Below are 16759 nucleotides of genomic sequence, written 5' to 3'. Positions count from 1 at the left end.
ACAAAACAGCACCACTCTGCTCCCTAGTGGTAAATTCGCAACCTGCTTTTTATTAAAACTGAATTCCATCTCGTTAGGGATTTTTCCACTTTTAAATTATCCTGCGGGCCTGATCAAACCTCCTCGGGGGCCGGTTCCGGCCCGTGGGCTGTATGTTTCACACCCCTGATCTAGAAAGATAGCAAATGAAGTGGGGTGTTTTTGAGTTTGTTAATAATGTGTTTTTCTTGAGTAAATTGTTACCCTAAATTATTTCATTTAGAATATTACTTCGGAGCGCATACGTCAGATTTTCGAAAATAGGAACATTGAGGGGTGGGTCCTATAAGTGCATGGTCTTAGACGACCTCCACCAACCAGCCCACGACCCACCAGCTCCAACCGCTGTCATCGTCCTGCTGTGTTTGGAATGTAATGTCGCCTTTGTTATATAAATAATAAATGTATTGGTCCACCTTGTTCTACTGTATGTCATACTCTTAAATCTGTTTATATCGATTTTTTTAGGTGTTCCTTTAGGGCAGTGCTTCTCGATTTTTCTCCCATATGTAAATTTTACTCATCCATTTGGGCATCCAGAGCAGCAACAATTATCCCAAGCTGTCAGAACCAGAACAGATGCTAGACCCAAACGTGTAGTGTTTCACACAAAAGTTTATTAGGTAATCGAGGAAGTCAGGTGTGGAGAAACAAACGTCAGCGATCTGGTGCTCGCTGGACAGGAGGATCAAGGATCTCACGGGATCGGAACATGGTCGGAATGCGGAAGCGAGTGGAGTTGCCGGGGCAGGAGATCGGAGCATGGTCAACGTGCAAAACGGGTGAAGTAGCCGGGGCGGGAGATCATAGCGTGGTCAATGGGCACAACGGGTCGAGCAGAAGGAGTGGGAGATCGGAGCGTGGTCGGTGGGACAAAAACAAGCGTTGTCGAAGGAAGAGCAAAGTCAGGGAGTCGGAGACGATCGGGAAATAAGGGACAGGCGAGCAGGATACGGATGAGGACGGGACGGACGGGAGCCAGAGTCAAAGTCCTTGCCTTGAGTATGCGGAGGTTCGCTGACGGACTGACCAGGAGTGACTGGAGTACAGAGTTTGAATAGGAGGGGAATCAATCAGGCAACGAGCAGCAGCTGGCGCCAAACGAGCGGGCACAGGGGAGGGCCATGAGTAATCATGACACAAGCATCTTCAAAAGAATTTCTTTAGTAAAAATATCCCACGGCTGGTTTTCAATTTGATCAGAAGGGTCGCGGGTGTGCTGGAGCCCATCTCAGCTGTCCTCGGGCAGTGGGCAGGGGACACCCTGAACTGGTTGCCAGCCAATCGGAGGGCACACAGGGACAGACAACTCATTTGCTCATTCACGACTAGGGACAATTTGGACCAGCCAATGAACCTGACATGCATGTTTTTGGAATGTGGGAGGAAACCGGAGTGCCCGGAGGAAACCCACACAAGCACGGGGAGAATATGCAAACTCCACACCAAAAGGTTTAATCATATGACCTCATAACTGTGCCGCAGACGCGCTGACCACATAACCGCCGTGCTGCCCAGCTGTCAAACAATGCATTTTTAACGAAGTCCACTGGATGTCGCCAAAGCTAAGCACAACTCCCAAAGCTGTATTTGCTTAGTACCATTCATCAACCAGAGAATTTTTGAGGAAACAAACCATTCCAATATTGTTTGACTGAAACATAAGTCACGGTCAAGTTGTTTAAGGATATACAATTGCACCAACCTGGCTGGAATTGATCTTGGGACCTCTGAACTGTGAGTCAGATGTACTAACCAGTCAATCACTGCGCTGCCCCAATTAATACTGTGTTGGTGAAATATTAATTTCTGTAAATTCCCTCCCTACATTTTAAACTTACAAAACAATCCAGCGTATTTTTTTTTCTTTTGCGAGGAGGATGGGTGTATATGCGGGAGTTTGACAAAATCTTCTGAAAACAAAACTGTTGCGATTGTACGGGCTTCTGAATTTCAGTCAGTACAGTACATTAAGTTTTGTTTTGTGTATATGTTAATGCGCTAGTTGATAAAGATTGACAGCTGCAGACCCAAGGTTTTAATAACAGCAAAATGTGTTGCTTTTCCTTCATAGACATTTGCCCACTGATTTGAATAAAATGTAAGAAATGGACGTTAATTAATTTATTTTATGGCTCTTTAAGCTTGCGTTTATAACTTGATGTGAATTGTACAAAAACAAAATGAGGTTTCCTCCTTTTAATCAGGTGTTTTTAGAAAAAATTAAAGTAAGTAATCCAGTAAAGGATGGTGATTAAAAAGAGTAATAGGAATAAACAATTATTTCAGATACCAATGAGTGTGGTCACAAAACGAACAAAGTCCTTATCCTAAAGGAAAACTTTGTATTATTTGACTTTATTGTTTTGCTGTAGTGTGTAACACAACTGAAAACAAGTGCTACAAACCACAAGGAAGACTACAAACTACAGAGACTCGAAGTGACTAAAAATCACTTTTTTAGTGGGTACCAGTAGCAGCAAGATGGCAAACAATCCTCGCTAATACCAGGTGAACCTCACTTTATGTAAAATAAATATAAATTTCTGCCTGACCTACAAGTATATGAAAAATGCATGTTTCATTATTCAAATGAATACTTTTATTTTTTTATAAATGAAGTCCTTTTTACCACCACAAGGCACTTGATAATACACAATGTCCCTTTAAAGGGAGACTGTGTCATATTTTAACGCCAGACGTTGCTGGATTATGTATTACAAAAAAATAAAAAGAGTGCTAAAAAGCACAAGGGAGAATACAACTTCAAGTGACCAAACCACACAATTTTTTGCCCAGCCTTTTGCGAGTTTCTTGAGGTATCCATAGCAGCAAGATGGTGGACAATCATGTTAGCTCCATCTAGGTGAGTCCCGTTTAATGTAGAATAAAAGCAAATTTCTTGGCCGACAAGTATTTAAGAAAATGCATGTTTCGATGATATTTCAAGAGTTTTTGATTATTTTTTAAATAAATATTGCTTTTTTTAAAATGAATTGTTTTTTAACACCAGGAAGCACAAAATCATACACATCATCCCTTTAAATCAGAATTGAGTATTAAAAAAATAAATCACAAGATCCTTGCAAACATTCATCAATAATTTATTTGAGTTCATTTCCCGAAACCAGCGACTGCGTCTCAGAAAAAGTCCTCATCACATTTTTCAACGACACGCTTTTCGAAAAATGTAAAGTTACTATACAAATTTGTATTAGAAAAGAATAAATTAACGCAGGATCCTGTAATCATCATCATTCTTCTTCTTTCCTTGTTGTCTCAATTCCATTCTCGTTTTCTCACGGCACATTAAATGTATTCATGTTAAACTTGCATTGGACTGACTCGATGGGGTGAGGTGTGTTAACTTGTGTAGCACCAGGAAAGAAAGGGCAAAAAACAGCTATCTTTCGTGAACATTGTTAAAAAGCGGGTTAAAAATAAGCCTCTTTGAGAGCATACAAACCATGTGAGTTGAAATTGTCTTTGCTTAGGGATGACGAGGCTGCACGTTACCACACACAAGATCATTGAAGGGGACACAATACCAAAAGACGACTTTTGTCTTCACTGGCATTTGCCAGAAAAAGGGCGGAACGATCTTTGATAAGAGGAGCTGTGGGTAAACTATTGCCCGTGGGCCATTTACAGCCCGTCAGCCTATAAAAACCGACCTGCCAAACTTATTCGGTAAATATATAATAACTTATCATCACAATAGTGATACGATATAGCCTTAAAAATCAAGCGCGACCCCGAACAAATGACTTAATTTGAGGGACGGAGCCTAAGGCAAAATCTGAAATTTCAGGTTATTTGTGAGGACTTGGGAGGTGGAGGGGGTGTGTTTTGTAAATTATGCCCTTACCCCCTCCCTGACACACACCCGCCCATTTGTCTGGGTCTGATGGTGACGCTGACGGGCGTGCTCGTGGACGCGATGCAGCCTGTGCTGCGCGAGAGAGGAACGGAATCCATTGCACAGATCCTCCAAAAAGAAACAAAGAACAATGATGGGTAGATTATATTATTTATGTGTGTGTGTTTTTAAAAAGTCAGCGAGAGAGAAGCCAGCCCAGGTTGGAACGCAAACACATGACTGACATTTTAGGACCGACCCAGGTCGCAGGCCGCGCTTGGGCCTAAGATCTTACCTCTATGTCACACTAATCACATAAGTGCATAACTTAATTTCTGGGGCCAAAATGGGATTTTTTGCATGAATCAGCTTGCCCGTAAATCTTTCAACCAATCATATTGTAGACAACAACACAAACAATATTTCTGACTTACTCATTAGCTTAACTTTGCCAATTTTAATCTTGAGATAGGCAAAACTCCTAAAAAAGAACACATTAGAGTAATGTTATGGTAAAAAACAAAATACCTATTTTTTTGTGTTAAGTTTTGGTGCTAATCTTATCAACACTTCCTTCATGACAGTTACCATCTTAAAATAAATTAATGAAGCCTTTTTCTATCTTTCTTTACTTCTATAATTTTATCATGGATTAAACTTGTTCAACCCAAATTTATTTGAGTTTTTTTAAATATATTTTGTCCCCTTTACTTTAATTCAGGACGTTTCAAAACCAATTTAATGCAATGGTTTATCTTTAAAAAAATAAATGAATGTGCACCCATCTACACTTTTGGCATGAATGTAAAGCAGAGCTGACGATGATGGACCAATCCTGCCATATGTAGTAATAAATTAACAGTGTTAAGACTAACAGATTACAAGGGAACGGATTTCTGGAACACAATTACTTGTCCGTTACGAGTGTGTGTTATTAATAAAATGTGTACACTACTGTCTTTACTACTTAGTGTGCTACTATATTATCTCTACTTTATAAATAGAGAACATTAGTTAGTGTTCTCTGATATTTGGTTGCATTTGCTTCATCTAGGGTGTCTCATACATACCTCAATCTGGTCAAAAAGATCTGAAAGGGATTATATTTACCTACAAAATACAACTGAATAGTTATGGTGTCGTACGGGGATGCTGAATTTCTCCTTATGTAGATATTCTCCCTATCATAAATACTTGCATCCAAGCCAAGTTTACAACTATAAATAAAATACTGAAATCTGAAAGTCACTTAAATTTTGTTGTGTCCCACCAGTAGTGAATGGTACGAAGCGAGTAGAGGGAGGTGGCTTTTACAAAAACAAAAAACTAATTGAAAATCAATGGAGCAAACGTGAGCACAGAATTATGAGACGTGCGAGGATCTTTGGTCTTTTTTTGTAAATTTATATTTGTAATCCACTATGCATGGAGTAAAAACACGTCTTGGACAGTACCCGGAAATGAAGCCCAGAGACAGGATTGATATGGAGTGTCTCGGATGAGTGCTCGTCGTACGAAGCTCTCAAAATTTCACGAGCCAAGAAATATATAAGGGTTCACTGCTGCCTCAGGTTAGTCTACACATTTTCTTCTTATTTCTTTTATTATGTGGCTTTTTAAAAGCACATAGATACGGGAATTTACTTGTATAGCAGATTTTGTAGGTATTCATTAATAAAAAGATTTTTCTAAGTAAGGCAGGATTGGTCCTCAGCATAGAGTACTTTTTAAACCCTGTCCTGTGCATGCTGGGATATGTGATTACCCATTTAACTGAATGCTTTATGATAAGAATAAATTATATTCATTTCTCTAATAAAGGTCCAACTATCAGGGGTCTCTGAAAAAAATCTCTCCGCTTTGGATAAAAACCAAAACAAGAACAAAGGCCTGATTTTATAATGTCTCAAAGTAAGATCTTGAACCCGACCAAAAATTCGGGTCAATCCTAAAATGCCATTCCGTTAAGGGTTGGGTCGGGCTTCTCTCTCGCTGCCTTTTTATTTTATTTTTAATTATCCACCTGTCATCGTTCTTTTTCTTTGTGACACGCGGTGGAGGATGGTTTTACAGTTTCCAGGTTGCACAGCCCGAGTCGCCGCGCTCGGCGAGGCGCTCTGCGGTGCCCGAGACGGGGACTGAATCCATCAGGTGGATATACCACTGCGTGACACAAGGGAAAAGAAACAAAGAACGATGATGGGTGGATAATCTATTTTTTAAGTCAGCGAGAGAGAAGCCCGGCCCTCCTCCCAAATAAATTAAAATTTGGGTTTTCTTCGGGCTCTGACTGTTTAATACCCGCACGTGGGGCTGGATCTTTTTTAAGCCCGATCTCACCGCTATTTATTTATTATCCTGAGTCATTATCCTGCAGGGTGAATGCCCGGTGACCTCTCCTCTCTCGTTTAATGTGGATGGTTGACTTGATTATGAAAATTTTGTTCGTTGCTGCATTCTTGGATCATTCAAAGTTGTTTCTTCTTCTTAAACACACTACCAACTAGAACTGGATCTCCCATTTTCTCTTAACGTTAAAAATACTGTAAGTTCAAATTTGACCAATGAGTTTCTGTGTGCATCTCCCTTTCTGGCTTCCCTTAAAATGTATGAGAGGACTTGATATTGTGCTTTTGGCAAGTGCCCACTTGACGCCCCAGCAGAATTAGCAGCACCCGAAAATGCAAATATTCTGGCCCACAGTTCATTTTTGTAAACAGACACAATATGGACAAAAGTTTTAGGACAAACCACTGATTAGCAGACAAACGATTTTCGTGAATATTTTCGTTTTAATCAGTGCACGTGACTTCTACCAAGAGGAAAAACGTAGTTTTGTTGACTCGTTGATATTGGGACAGTACTCTAGTGTGCCCTTAGCTTTAGAGGAAAATATATATTAAAAATACTATGACAGGAAGAAAAGTAGGAATTCCATTTGGGAAAAACTGTGAATGTGATTTACATGAATAGGCATGATTCATTTTATTATTAACACTTTTAAAGATAGCAATCAATTATTTTTGAAAGGACATCTTCATATTGTTAGATTTTATTTTTTTTGAAAAATGTTGTACACTGTTTTTGTGAGAAAAAAAATCTTGAATTAATTTCATTGGGAAAAACAACAAAAATAATGAGACTTCAATTATATTCTACTCAGAATCCTATTATCGATATGTTGAAATTACTATTTTGCGATAAAGTATTTTACAGTATACTGAATTTTTTTTTAAAGATAAAATTAAGTTGTTGGCGTCAGAGAAAGAAAAAAAATGAAAATTTCTTTCTACATGAAAGCTACAATACAATTAATATTGAGAGATTTAGAGAACAATAACTTAAAGAAAACATTGAGGGATGTGTTTGATAATGAGCAAGCAAGCTTTGGGGAAAGAATGACTTTCTGTCTTTTAAAGGGACAGTATGTATTATTTGACCACTAGACGTCTCTGTATTGTGCAGTGCAACCGAAAGCAATAACAAAAAAAAGGACAAGGACGAATACAGACTACGGAGACTCAAAGTGACTAAACCGCACCATGTTTTATTTCTTTTGCACTGCTTCCCATGAGATTTTTGCAATTTTGGGTATCCTTAGAATCAAGATGGCGGACAATGATATCACCTCTGTAGATGAGGCTCATGTTATGTAAATTTAATGCATATGTCTCCACCTACGAGCATGTTTATATGATAATTCATGTATTTTTGCTATTAATATTTTCCGTATGAGTTTAATTTCCTCTAGGTGGTGCTAAATATTACACACTGTCCCTTTAAAAAGAACTGGAAATTGATATTTAAGTAGTGTTTTTTTAAGACAAGGGAACATCACGCAATTACATTTACCAGATCAAATAGCGACACTGACTTAGTATTTAATATTACCACCCACCAGAAATACTGAATAATATGAGGGATTTATTTCTAAATAATCTTTTTTCTCACTATTTGTTCCTTAATTTGTTAATGCTTAGTGTCCCAAAACTTTTGTTCACACAGCATCTCCGAATCAGCAAAACTTGCTTCGTTCTACCAGATTCGGATTTGGGGAGTAAATAAGTGGGACCAAAACGGGCTGACATGGGCTGGACTTAATTTCAATGGGCATAAACTTTTCAATGGGCAGTGATTCAAATATAAGAATATCATAATGACACATTTGGAGAAACAATTTAGTTCTGCTGGAATTATCCGATCCGACCATATGCGAGGACATGGTAGTTTTCAGAACTGTTCCGTCACAGATTTTCGGCTGCAGACCAAATGTTTCTGACAAATACAATACAGTGGTACCTCATTATTCGAGCGCCTCTAAACACGAGAATTTCAGTATTTGACTTTGAAAGAACAACAAAAACCTCTTGCTTGCAATGCGGAGGAAAATCTTGTTCATGAGCAGTCCCAGAGGCTACCACCAGAGACCGCTCACCGCTCGTGACTACCACTAGCATCAGCTAGTCCATTTTGCGGATAGCTACTACTACAGCTCAAATAGAAAGTGCTGTAAATGTTCTGGGTGTATACGTTTATTTAAAGATGAGTAACTTTAATTTTAAGTGTACAGTAAGTGCTTATGTATCATAAACAGTCTGTTGATCTCATACTTGTCAACCTGCTAAATTTCTCAGTGTAAAGGATTAATTTTTCCCATGTTATATCATGTCAGTTTTGCGGTATTCATGATGGATATTTGGTCCCCCTTATTAATGAATAAAAAAACCTCCGTATTAAGTGAAAATAAACCTTACATACACACCGACTGCGGCACCCATTTACTCACAGCAAGACAGACTATGTAAAATACTGTGACAATATTAGTATTCTACAATGATTTTGTCATCTGCTATTAGTGACCAAGACGTTCAGATCAATCTTTTTTTTCCTTTTTTTAAAAAAATTCCCATATACGAATTGTTTTCGGTGTATGGCAGGGGTCATCAGGAATCTACGGCTCGAGCCCGATATGGCTCTTTTCGTAAGTACTGTACTTATGGTTTGGAGATAAAATGCTGCCTGTAGCATTCTGCTCCTGATATGCTCAAAGACAAGTTTGGTGCCTGCAAAGCCAAAGCATTGCTGATAACACAAGCTGTTCCGCCCAGAATAAAAAGGGCACAGTCTTAACTACAGTTTACAGTGAAGATGTCCAACCAATAGACCCCCTTTTGACTGAACGTCGCCAAGGAATCCTTTATATGGAGGCTCATTAATTAATGTATTTTTGCTGTCGAGACACTTTATAATAAAAACCCACAGAACAAATTGTAAACACCAAGTAACGCAAGTTTTTGGTGATTTTTTTTTTTTACAAAAGGGCTCTGCTTGCATCCTGTTTTGAAACCTTTGTTTAAAAAAAGGTCATTATGAGCATCAGCAATCTTAAGTAACTGTGGGAGTAAGACAAAAAGTGGTAAAATTGTTGATATGGGACACGGGCTCCGTCATTATTATTATTTTAAAATTTGATCAAATCATTTAATGTCACACAGTGAAATAAAATGCGCTGAATAATTCATTTTTTTCTGAAGAGACAGGTTATATATTGCAATCATAGCTCTTTTGGTCAAAAAGGTTCCCGACCCCTCGTGTACACAATGTGGAATGATCAAAAAACTTGACATGTTTGTGATCTCTGTGACGACTACTTGTTCAATTACTCTTTAAATGTGTTGTTAGTTTTGAGGAAGATGTGTTTTATAGCTTTTCACTTGGATCCATGAGGGAGGATGGGAGCAGACTATTTATTTTATATATATATATATATATATATATATATATATATATATATATATATATATATATATATATATATACTGTATATATATATATTAATCGGGAAAATGTGCTCATTACACGAGCAATTGGAGATACAAGCACGATCCTAGAACGAATTAACTCGTAAGAAGAGGTACCACTGTATTTCAACGTTAAATCCCACGGAAACTTGGTGACTTTGAAATTCCCAGCAAATTTGCGACCTTTGTTTAGAGTTCTGGACATAAAATGAGATTGAGGTCTGATAAGATTCCGAAGCCCCGCGACACTATAGCTCATCACTCTTCAGAAAACAAACCCAACAATGATTGTTATTGCCTTAATCCGGATTGTGTTCCGTCCTCCTCGACTTGCTTCTAGTCCATTTGGCCTGTGAGGGAAAATCTTGGAATTTTTGTTTAGCAGATTTGTAAGAAAAAACATCTTCTTAGGGTTTAATAATAAATATGTGAGGAAAACAAGAAGATGAACAGTAATACTAAACATGTAAGGATTTCGGAACTGGTGGCTCAAAACCAGCAGGAATCCTCTCCGGTGTCACAAAACACACAAAACTGTGCTCTGTCCCGTTCACTTAGCCCCCCCTAGCTGTCGTCCCGAGGCGAGGGGGCTCGTGAAGTGGGACGGCCGAGTCCAGCAGGTGTGAGGGGGTCTGTGGTGAATAGAGGGTCAGGAGGAGGCCTTTTTAGGGAAGGTCTCAGACCAGAGTTCCAGGTTTGGCCTTGTCGCGTCTGTACCACTGCACGTCCGCTAGCTCAGAGCAGGAAGGGCTGCCCAGGAAGCAGCTGTCACTCAACGACCTGCCCGAAAAGGAGGAAAAACCTGTCAGAACAACACCCACTGAGAATCACTCTTACCCAGGGGAGGGCAAATTATGGCCCCAAGGGCGGGATCCGACTCGCGATGGATTTAATCTGGCCTGTGAGACAAAGCTGAGAGAAGCACAAGAGAAAAATGACCCGTATCATGTCAAACAATGAATGACCTGAATAAATAACGGCGAAGCTTCTCACCTCCAAATTGTCTTTGCTACTTTAGCAGGGAAAACAGCAACAGGACCAGAGCAGGCTGCCTCTTGCCTCACATCACATAAAAAATATTACCTACAGTTTGACATGAAGTGGGTCATTTTTCTCTTGTGTATCTCTTACCTTTGTCTCACAGGCCGGGAATAAAACCATTGGCAAGCCTGATCCGGCCCACAGGCCATAGTTTGCCCTTCTGTGTTGTAGGGATGTAGTGCAACCGACAACAAATGCTAAAAAGCACCAAGGAAGAATACAAACGATGGGGAACTCAAAGTGACCAAAACACACCATTTTAGTTTTCATTTGGCTACCCGTTGCAGCAAGATGGCTGACACTCATATCAGCTCCCTCTGGGTAAGCCTCAAGTTATATAAAATACATTCCTCCACCACCAGCTCAGTAGCCTAGATGGTAGGGTGCCCGCTTTGAGACTGGGAGGTCGCTGGTTCGCGCCTCGGCCGAGTCATACCTAAGACTTATAACATTGGTAAAATGGCGGCGCCCTCTGTTGGCTGCGGCTGCATCGGCTCGCTACAACGGGTCAGGTGTATCGACATTTCGTTCTTACAAAGAATGACAATACAAAGGAAATTATTATTATTATTATTATTATTAAGTAGTATTTTAAGAAATGCTTGTTTACATGATAGTTCATGTTTTTTTTCCTCATCATTCAAATCAATATTGCTTTCTAAAATTAATTAGGTATTTTTTTTGTACCACTGGGTATGTTCTAACTTGATTCTGTTTTTCTTTTGAGTAAAATGAGAAAATACTAGGTAATCAAACCATCCGTCCATTTTCTTCACTGCTTATCCTCAGCAGGGTCACTTATCTTCAGGAAGTGGGCAGAGGACACCCTGAACTAGCTGAATAATAGATAAATGAGCAAAAACAGCATCATAAAACAAAAATAAATATACTATAATACCTCGTGAGCAGGTATTAAGTATATACAACAAAAAATGCAATCTGCTGCCACCTACTGCTATGTATAAATGATGTTAATGGTCTGCATTTATATAGCGCTTTTCAAGTCACTGGAGAACCCCAAAAACGCTTTACAATGTGCTTCACAGTTACCCATTCACACACACTCACACACCGATAGCAGCTATAGCAGCGTCAGCCATGCAAGGCAACTACCTGCTTATCGGTAGCATTAGGGATTAACTGTCTTGCCCAAGGACACGTCAACATATAACACCGGGGAGCCAAGAATCGGACCTGCAATCTCTTGATCCCAAGACGTGCGCTTTACCTCCTACAGCTACCTACCGCTAAGGATAAATGCTACATTGCTGATGGTTGGAAGAAAGCAAAGATACTGAACAGTGGCATTTTTTGTTTCAAAAATCAAATTGGGTAATTTCCTGTGGCATACTAGACAAGGTCTCATAGCACACCAGTGTGCTCTATCCCTCTCGCACACTGTTAATCAGTATGGAAATGAATTGTTTGGACTCTCAAGACCCATTTCTGTCCTTTGCTATTATGCAAACTGCAAATATTAAAGAAAAAATTATATTCAGACATTTGTTAGGGAGCCACAATTAGACATGCAACTTGGGAGCAGGCCAGAGAACAGTTACAGGTTAAAGCGCAAGAGTGAGAAGCACCAAAACCACGGCAAAGATTATGTGGCTCACAGCGAAGCTTTTCCGGGAAAAGGGAGAGTACCTCTAGACTCCCGAAGTGGACTGGAGACGAGGCTGACAGACGTCCTCACTGGGCGAGGTGTCTGCTGTGCCTCTAAAGCAAGAAAGCACACACACAAACACACAGGGGAAGGTGTGTTAAGTGTCGGACAGAGAAAGTTAGGCAACAGAAATGGTGAATCAGTGAAGCTTAAGGGAGGAGAGTTGCAAGATGGAGTGCAGGAGTGACACATGCCAAGTGGGCAACAGAGGGCAGAAGATCTTACCCGCTCTGCCAGTTAAGGATGTGCTGTGGACTGCAGGGAGGAGTGGGCGTGACCGCCTGGTCACTGGAGGGCGTCATACTTCTCTGGCTGTTAGGAGATGCGACTATTTGGGGGAAATGAAACTTGGTTAAATTAAAACCCAGCAAATTATAAAACGTTGCCCTTTTTAAGGACTTTCAAAGACAGTTTTCAAAACTCTCAAGGACCATTGTACATGTAAATCTGATATTTACGTATCCAATTTTCAATCGTGCCTGTGCATAAATCAAGAAATATGATTTTTAGATCTTGAGTAAATCGTGAATATATTTCTATAAAGGATATAAAATGACGGTAATATGGAGCTTACATTTTCAGTAGCAGGAAGTTCATCCCGTTCCACATTACCACTGGGAGACTCTATATTGATTATTTTTTTGCATGACCCATGATAAAAGGCCAGAATCGATACATAATCCTTGCACTTGTACACATTTCATAGTGCCCTTTATACGTGTAGCATGCACCTGTAATCTTGGACCCGACCCGTAAGGTCATTGTTTCATAGAATAATGCCATACAAACTAAGGTAGCAGCCGTTAATCACGAGGAAAGATGAAATTCAATGGCAAAGACCAGAGAGCAGTGTCGGGGGGCTTTTAAACCAGACTTGTTGAAAAACATGGCAACAATTAAAAGTATTTACAAGCCATTTTTAAACCTAAAAAACACATTAAAATGCAAGCATTTTCAAGGGTTTCAAGCACCTATACAAACCCTGTTGAAAAGTTAGCTTAATGTTATTGTCATTAGAATCAGGCATATCGGATGCTGACAGTATCAGATATCTATGAGGAAAAATATCACAATGTCAAGGCATTAAAATGACAGCTCTTAGATTTGGTCCAATGTTTCAGAAAACAAGCACGGCATTTATCCCTTATTGAACACAGCTCTTTACTTGACATTTGAATTATTGTGATCAATGGACAGTCTTTCTCTCTTTAACCACTCCCACTCTTTTTCATCACCTTTCACTCTTCTTCATTTCATCCCTCTCTTCTTTTTTATTTCTTCTATCTCTTCACTCACTTCTTTCTTCTCTTGCTTCCATTTCCCCCCTTTCACTCCCTGTGTCTTTCTCAGTCTCTCTCCCCCCCTCATTTTTTTTCTGTATTTCTTTATTTCCTTTCTATCTTTTATGGCCTAACACATCCTACTTTCCCCCCTCTGCACAGGCACAAGTACACATGCCTGAACATTTCTAAGAATAGTAAACAACTTAAAGAACTTGAAATGATTTTAACTTTCCTGTAGAGCCACTCTTTACTGCACTGGGAGCGTATACTCTCTCTTGCGCAAAAAATAAAAATAATATAAGAAAAAAAACGGAATTTAAACTTTGGGTTTTGACACCATTGCCAAACCTGTTATTAGCAAATGCCTAATTCTAAGTGATGACGATATGAGTTAGGGATGAGTACAGACCTGGTGACCCCCTGGCAAGCGTTCCGACCCGACTGCCCCGTCCGTGTCCCAGCGTGCCTTGCTGCGACCCGGTTTCGGATGATGTGGACCCCGAGTGGGAGTGACTCCTCTCCTTCAGGCTCCCGGATGACCTCTGGTACCAGCAGCGAAGCTCCTCAGACACAGCCGCCCTCCCCCCTGCACTCCCTTCACGCCCCAGTGAGGGAGTCCGTACAATTTGCGAGCGAGAAGGCGTCAGGCGGCCGCTTCCCTCGCCGCCCTCCTCCCCTCCCCAGGCCTCCTTGTACAGTCCCCCGGCAGTGTAGGAGCTGGAGGTCTTGAACTGGGCTTTGACGCTGTAGTGTCCCTCCTGGTCGCTCTCCAGGCTGCGCACCACCACTGGGTTGGGGCTGCCCTCCACGTAAAGCGGGTATTCTTTGATGCGGTACTGGGAAGATGGCTGGCTTTGACTGTGGAGGTAGACGCCGTGGTGTCCTCCGCCGATGCTGCCCCCACTCGAACCTCCGACCGAGCCGTTTTTAGCTGCCAGGTTTGGCATTGAGCCTGAGTTGGATGACCCCAGGTGACCAGCGGACCTGCAGGAAATATAGGGAAGGTTAATGTTTCAAAAGAATATTGCCAATAAAAAAGCTGTTAAAACATTTACTCCTGAGATCCATTCTAATTTGACTATAGCACTATATTTTGATACATTTAGGCATGCATTGAGAAATATTATGTAATGGTAAACCTCCTTCCGACAGAGGTTTGGAACTGGGGCTTTGGGTCATTCTGTCAAGTATTGCGGGTGGATCCAAACGGGTGGATGTGGTACGAAAAAAGCCAATGATATCCTTCTCTTTACTTTCATGTCAGGTTTGTTTTTTGTTCTGGCTTCCCAGAATTAGCGTCCACCGGCAATACTTGAAAGAATGACCTGATGCCCCAATTGCAAACCTGGTTGGGGCCTTCTGGTGGAAGAGGCTTACTAGCATATTATCCACAATCAATTACACACATTTTTCAAAGATTCTTGCCAACTCTGAATTCATCATTTTGCTTTTCTGTTATAAAAAGAATGTGCAATAATACCGAAAACAAATAATAATAATTACATTTTTGGGCATTTTTTGTAAAATAATTTTGACTTTCCCATTTTTGTAAGGAGTTCGCAAGAAGAACTTTTTCGATGAGGGCTATGCTTTTTTTTCAACTGTCCTTTACCACCATTTTGCTCTTTAAAACATAGATAAGCATCTTGCTGTAGGGTTAGAAGGTGACTTTACAAAAAGATTGGGGGCGGGGATAAAGACCCTTGAATCAAAAGTGATTTTTTTGCACCTAAACCCTATCAATAATTTCAGAACTAGAACAAGTTGAATCTGTCAAAAGCAGATTTTTTTTTCAGAATTAATTTCATTCATGTAGAGTAATTTCAATTTGAAATTTGACACAATGTTGACATTGGAAGCAGGTCTAACGAATAGAAATAGTGTTAAAAAAACAGTGTATAAAGCATGTTTGCGTAAGAAATGGGCTGCCCGGAAATGATCGGGGTGCTGAAACCAGCCCTGAGCAGGAAATTACTCACGCGTGTTTTAGCAAATTGAGTTTTTTTATTGGTACAGTACTTTGGTACTAATGATGGGAATTTAAGGTAATACTTGGCAAAAGCTAATTTTATCAGACTTCGTTTTACTCTCCCACATCTGAATGTTGGTCTGTTTTACTCTCCTTTAGAGTAGTCTACTCCTTTAATGCTGAATGAGTAGGCCCGAATGATGATGATTAATGTTAAAATTTAGTGTAAAATATTTTGGAACAACCATCAAAGAAAATATAATTTGTTTAAAAGCGGGGATAAAATGTCATACTAGTGAGGACAATGAACACAACAGTTATGGATGTACCGCAAAGTGCATTGTCAGGATACTTTTGTTTTCTTCTAGTTGTCTTACCTGTGCCTTTGCCGCTGCCGTTGCCTGGCTTTGGAGGGCGAGTCTTCCCCGAGAGTTGAGTAGTTGGGGTTGCTACCAGGCGCTAACGGCCCGCCGGCTGGGTAGAAGTGCTCTGAGCTGCTCTGGCTTGTACAGGACGAACAGTCGTCCAGCGGGTCTGAACCGTTAGAGCTCCGCGTCGGGCCCAAGAAAAAGTCCGGACTTCCCAGTGTGCCCAGGGCATGCGGGTGCACGTCCAAGTCTGAAGTCAGGAGCTTGCCCTGGGACTCCAGGCTGGAGCTGCGGTTCCTAAAGTGCTGAGCGAGACTGTGCAGACGTGTAGGACTGATGTCCACTGACCTGAGGAACGGAAAAAAAAAAGTTCTGTGTTAAACTCTGGTTAGGTTAACCTAAGTGACATTGAAATTGGTGTAAGGAAAAAAGGTGACCAAGTTGATTAGGTCAGCTTTGAAATAGGTCAATTTAAAATATTTCTGTCAGTCCTCAGTGGCTTCTGATTAGAATTCTTGTAAAGACGTTCTTGCAATGTCAAACTTTTCGTAAGATTACATGATTAAGAAATGCTTGGAATACAAACATTATATTATACAATATATAAAAACAGTGTTTGTATACATTTTGGGATCATGATTATACAGTGAATTATTGTACAGTACAGGTGATTGAGTGTCAATATTATGTTTTATATTTTTGTTAAATCTTTGTTGACTCTGTTCTTTGCTGT

At 40.2% G+C, this 16759-nt stretch overlaps 1 protein-coding gene across 8 annotated transcripts in view; it reads right to left on the bottom strand.

Annotated features, from left to right (window-relative positions):
• Nucleotides 1-8798: 8798 nt before the first annotated feature.
• frmd4a (FERM domain containing 4A) overlaps nt 8799-16759 on the bottom strand; it is a 162253-nt gene continuing 154292 nt past the window's right edge. For 6 of the 8 annotated variants that reach the window (XM_088339862.1, XM_088339858.1, XM_088339860.1 and 3 more), the window contains 4 exons: nt 16036-16374; nt 14099-14673; nt 12632-12734; nt 8799-10479 (listed from right to left, as the gene is read on the bottom strand). In XM_088339862.1, coding sequence (XP_088195988.1) covers nt 10377-10479; nt 12632-12734; nt 14099-14673; nt 16036-16374 — 1120 coding nt within the window. In that variant the 3' untranslated portion in view covers nt 8799-10376. Of the gene's footprint in view, nt 10480-12387; nt 12460-12631; nt 12735-14098; nt 14674-16035; nt 16375-16759 lie in introns of all 8 variants that reach the window. The other 2 variants (XM_088339864.1, XM_088339861.1) reach the window with 1 other exon arrangement.

Source organism: Urocampus carinirostris, chromosome 7 (assembly GCF_059441175.1).
Source record: "Urocampus carinirostris isolate Australia breed hairy pipefish chromosome 7, RoL_Ucar_1.0, whole genome shotgun sequence".
NCBI classification, from domain to species: domain Eukaryota; kingdom Metazoa; phylum Chordata; class Actinopteri; order Syngnathiformes; family Syngnathidae; genus Urocampus; species Urocampus carinirostris.
Note: the sequence above shows the minus strand (reverse complement) of the source record. Positions and strands in the feature narration are given on the sequence as shown.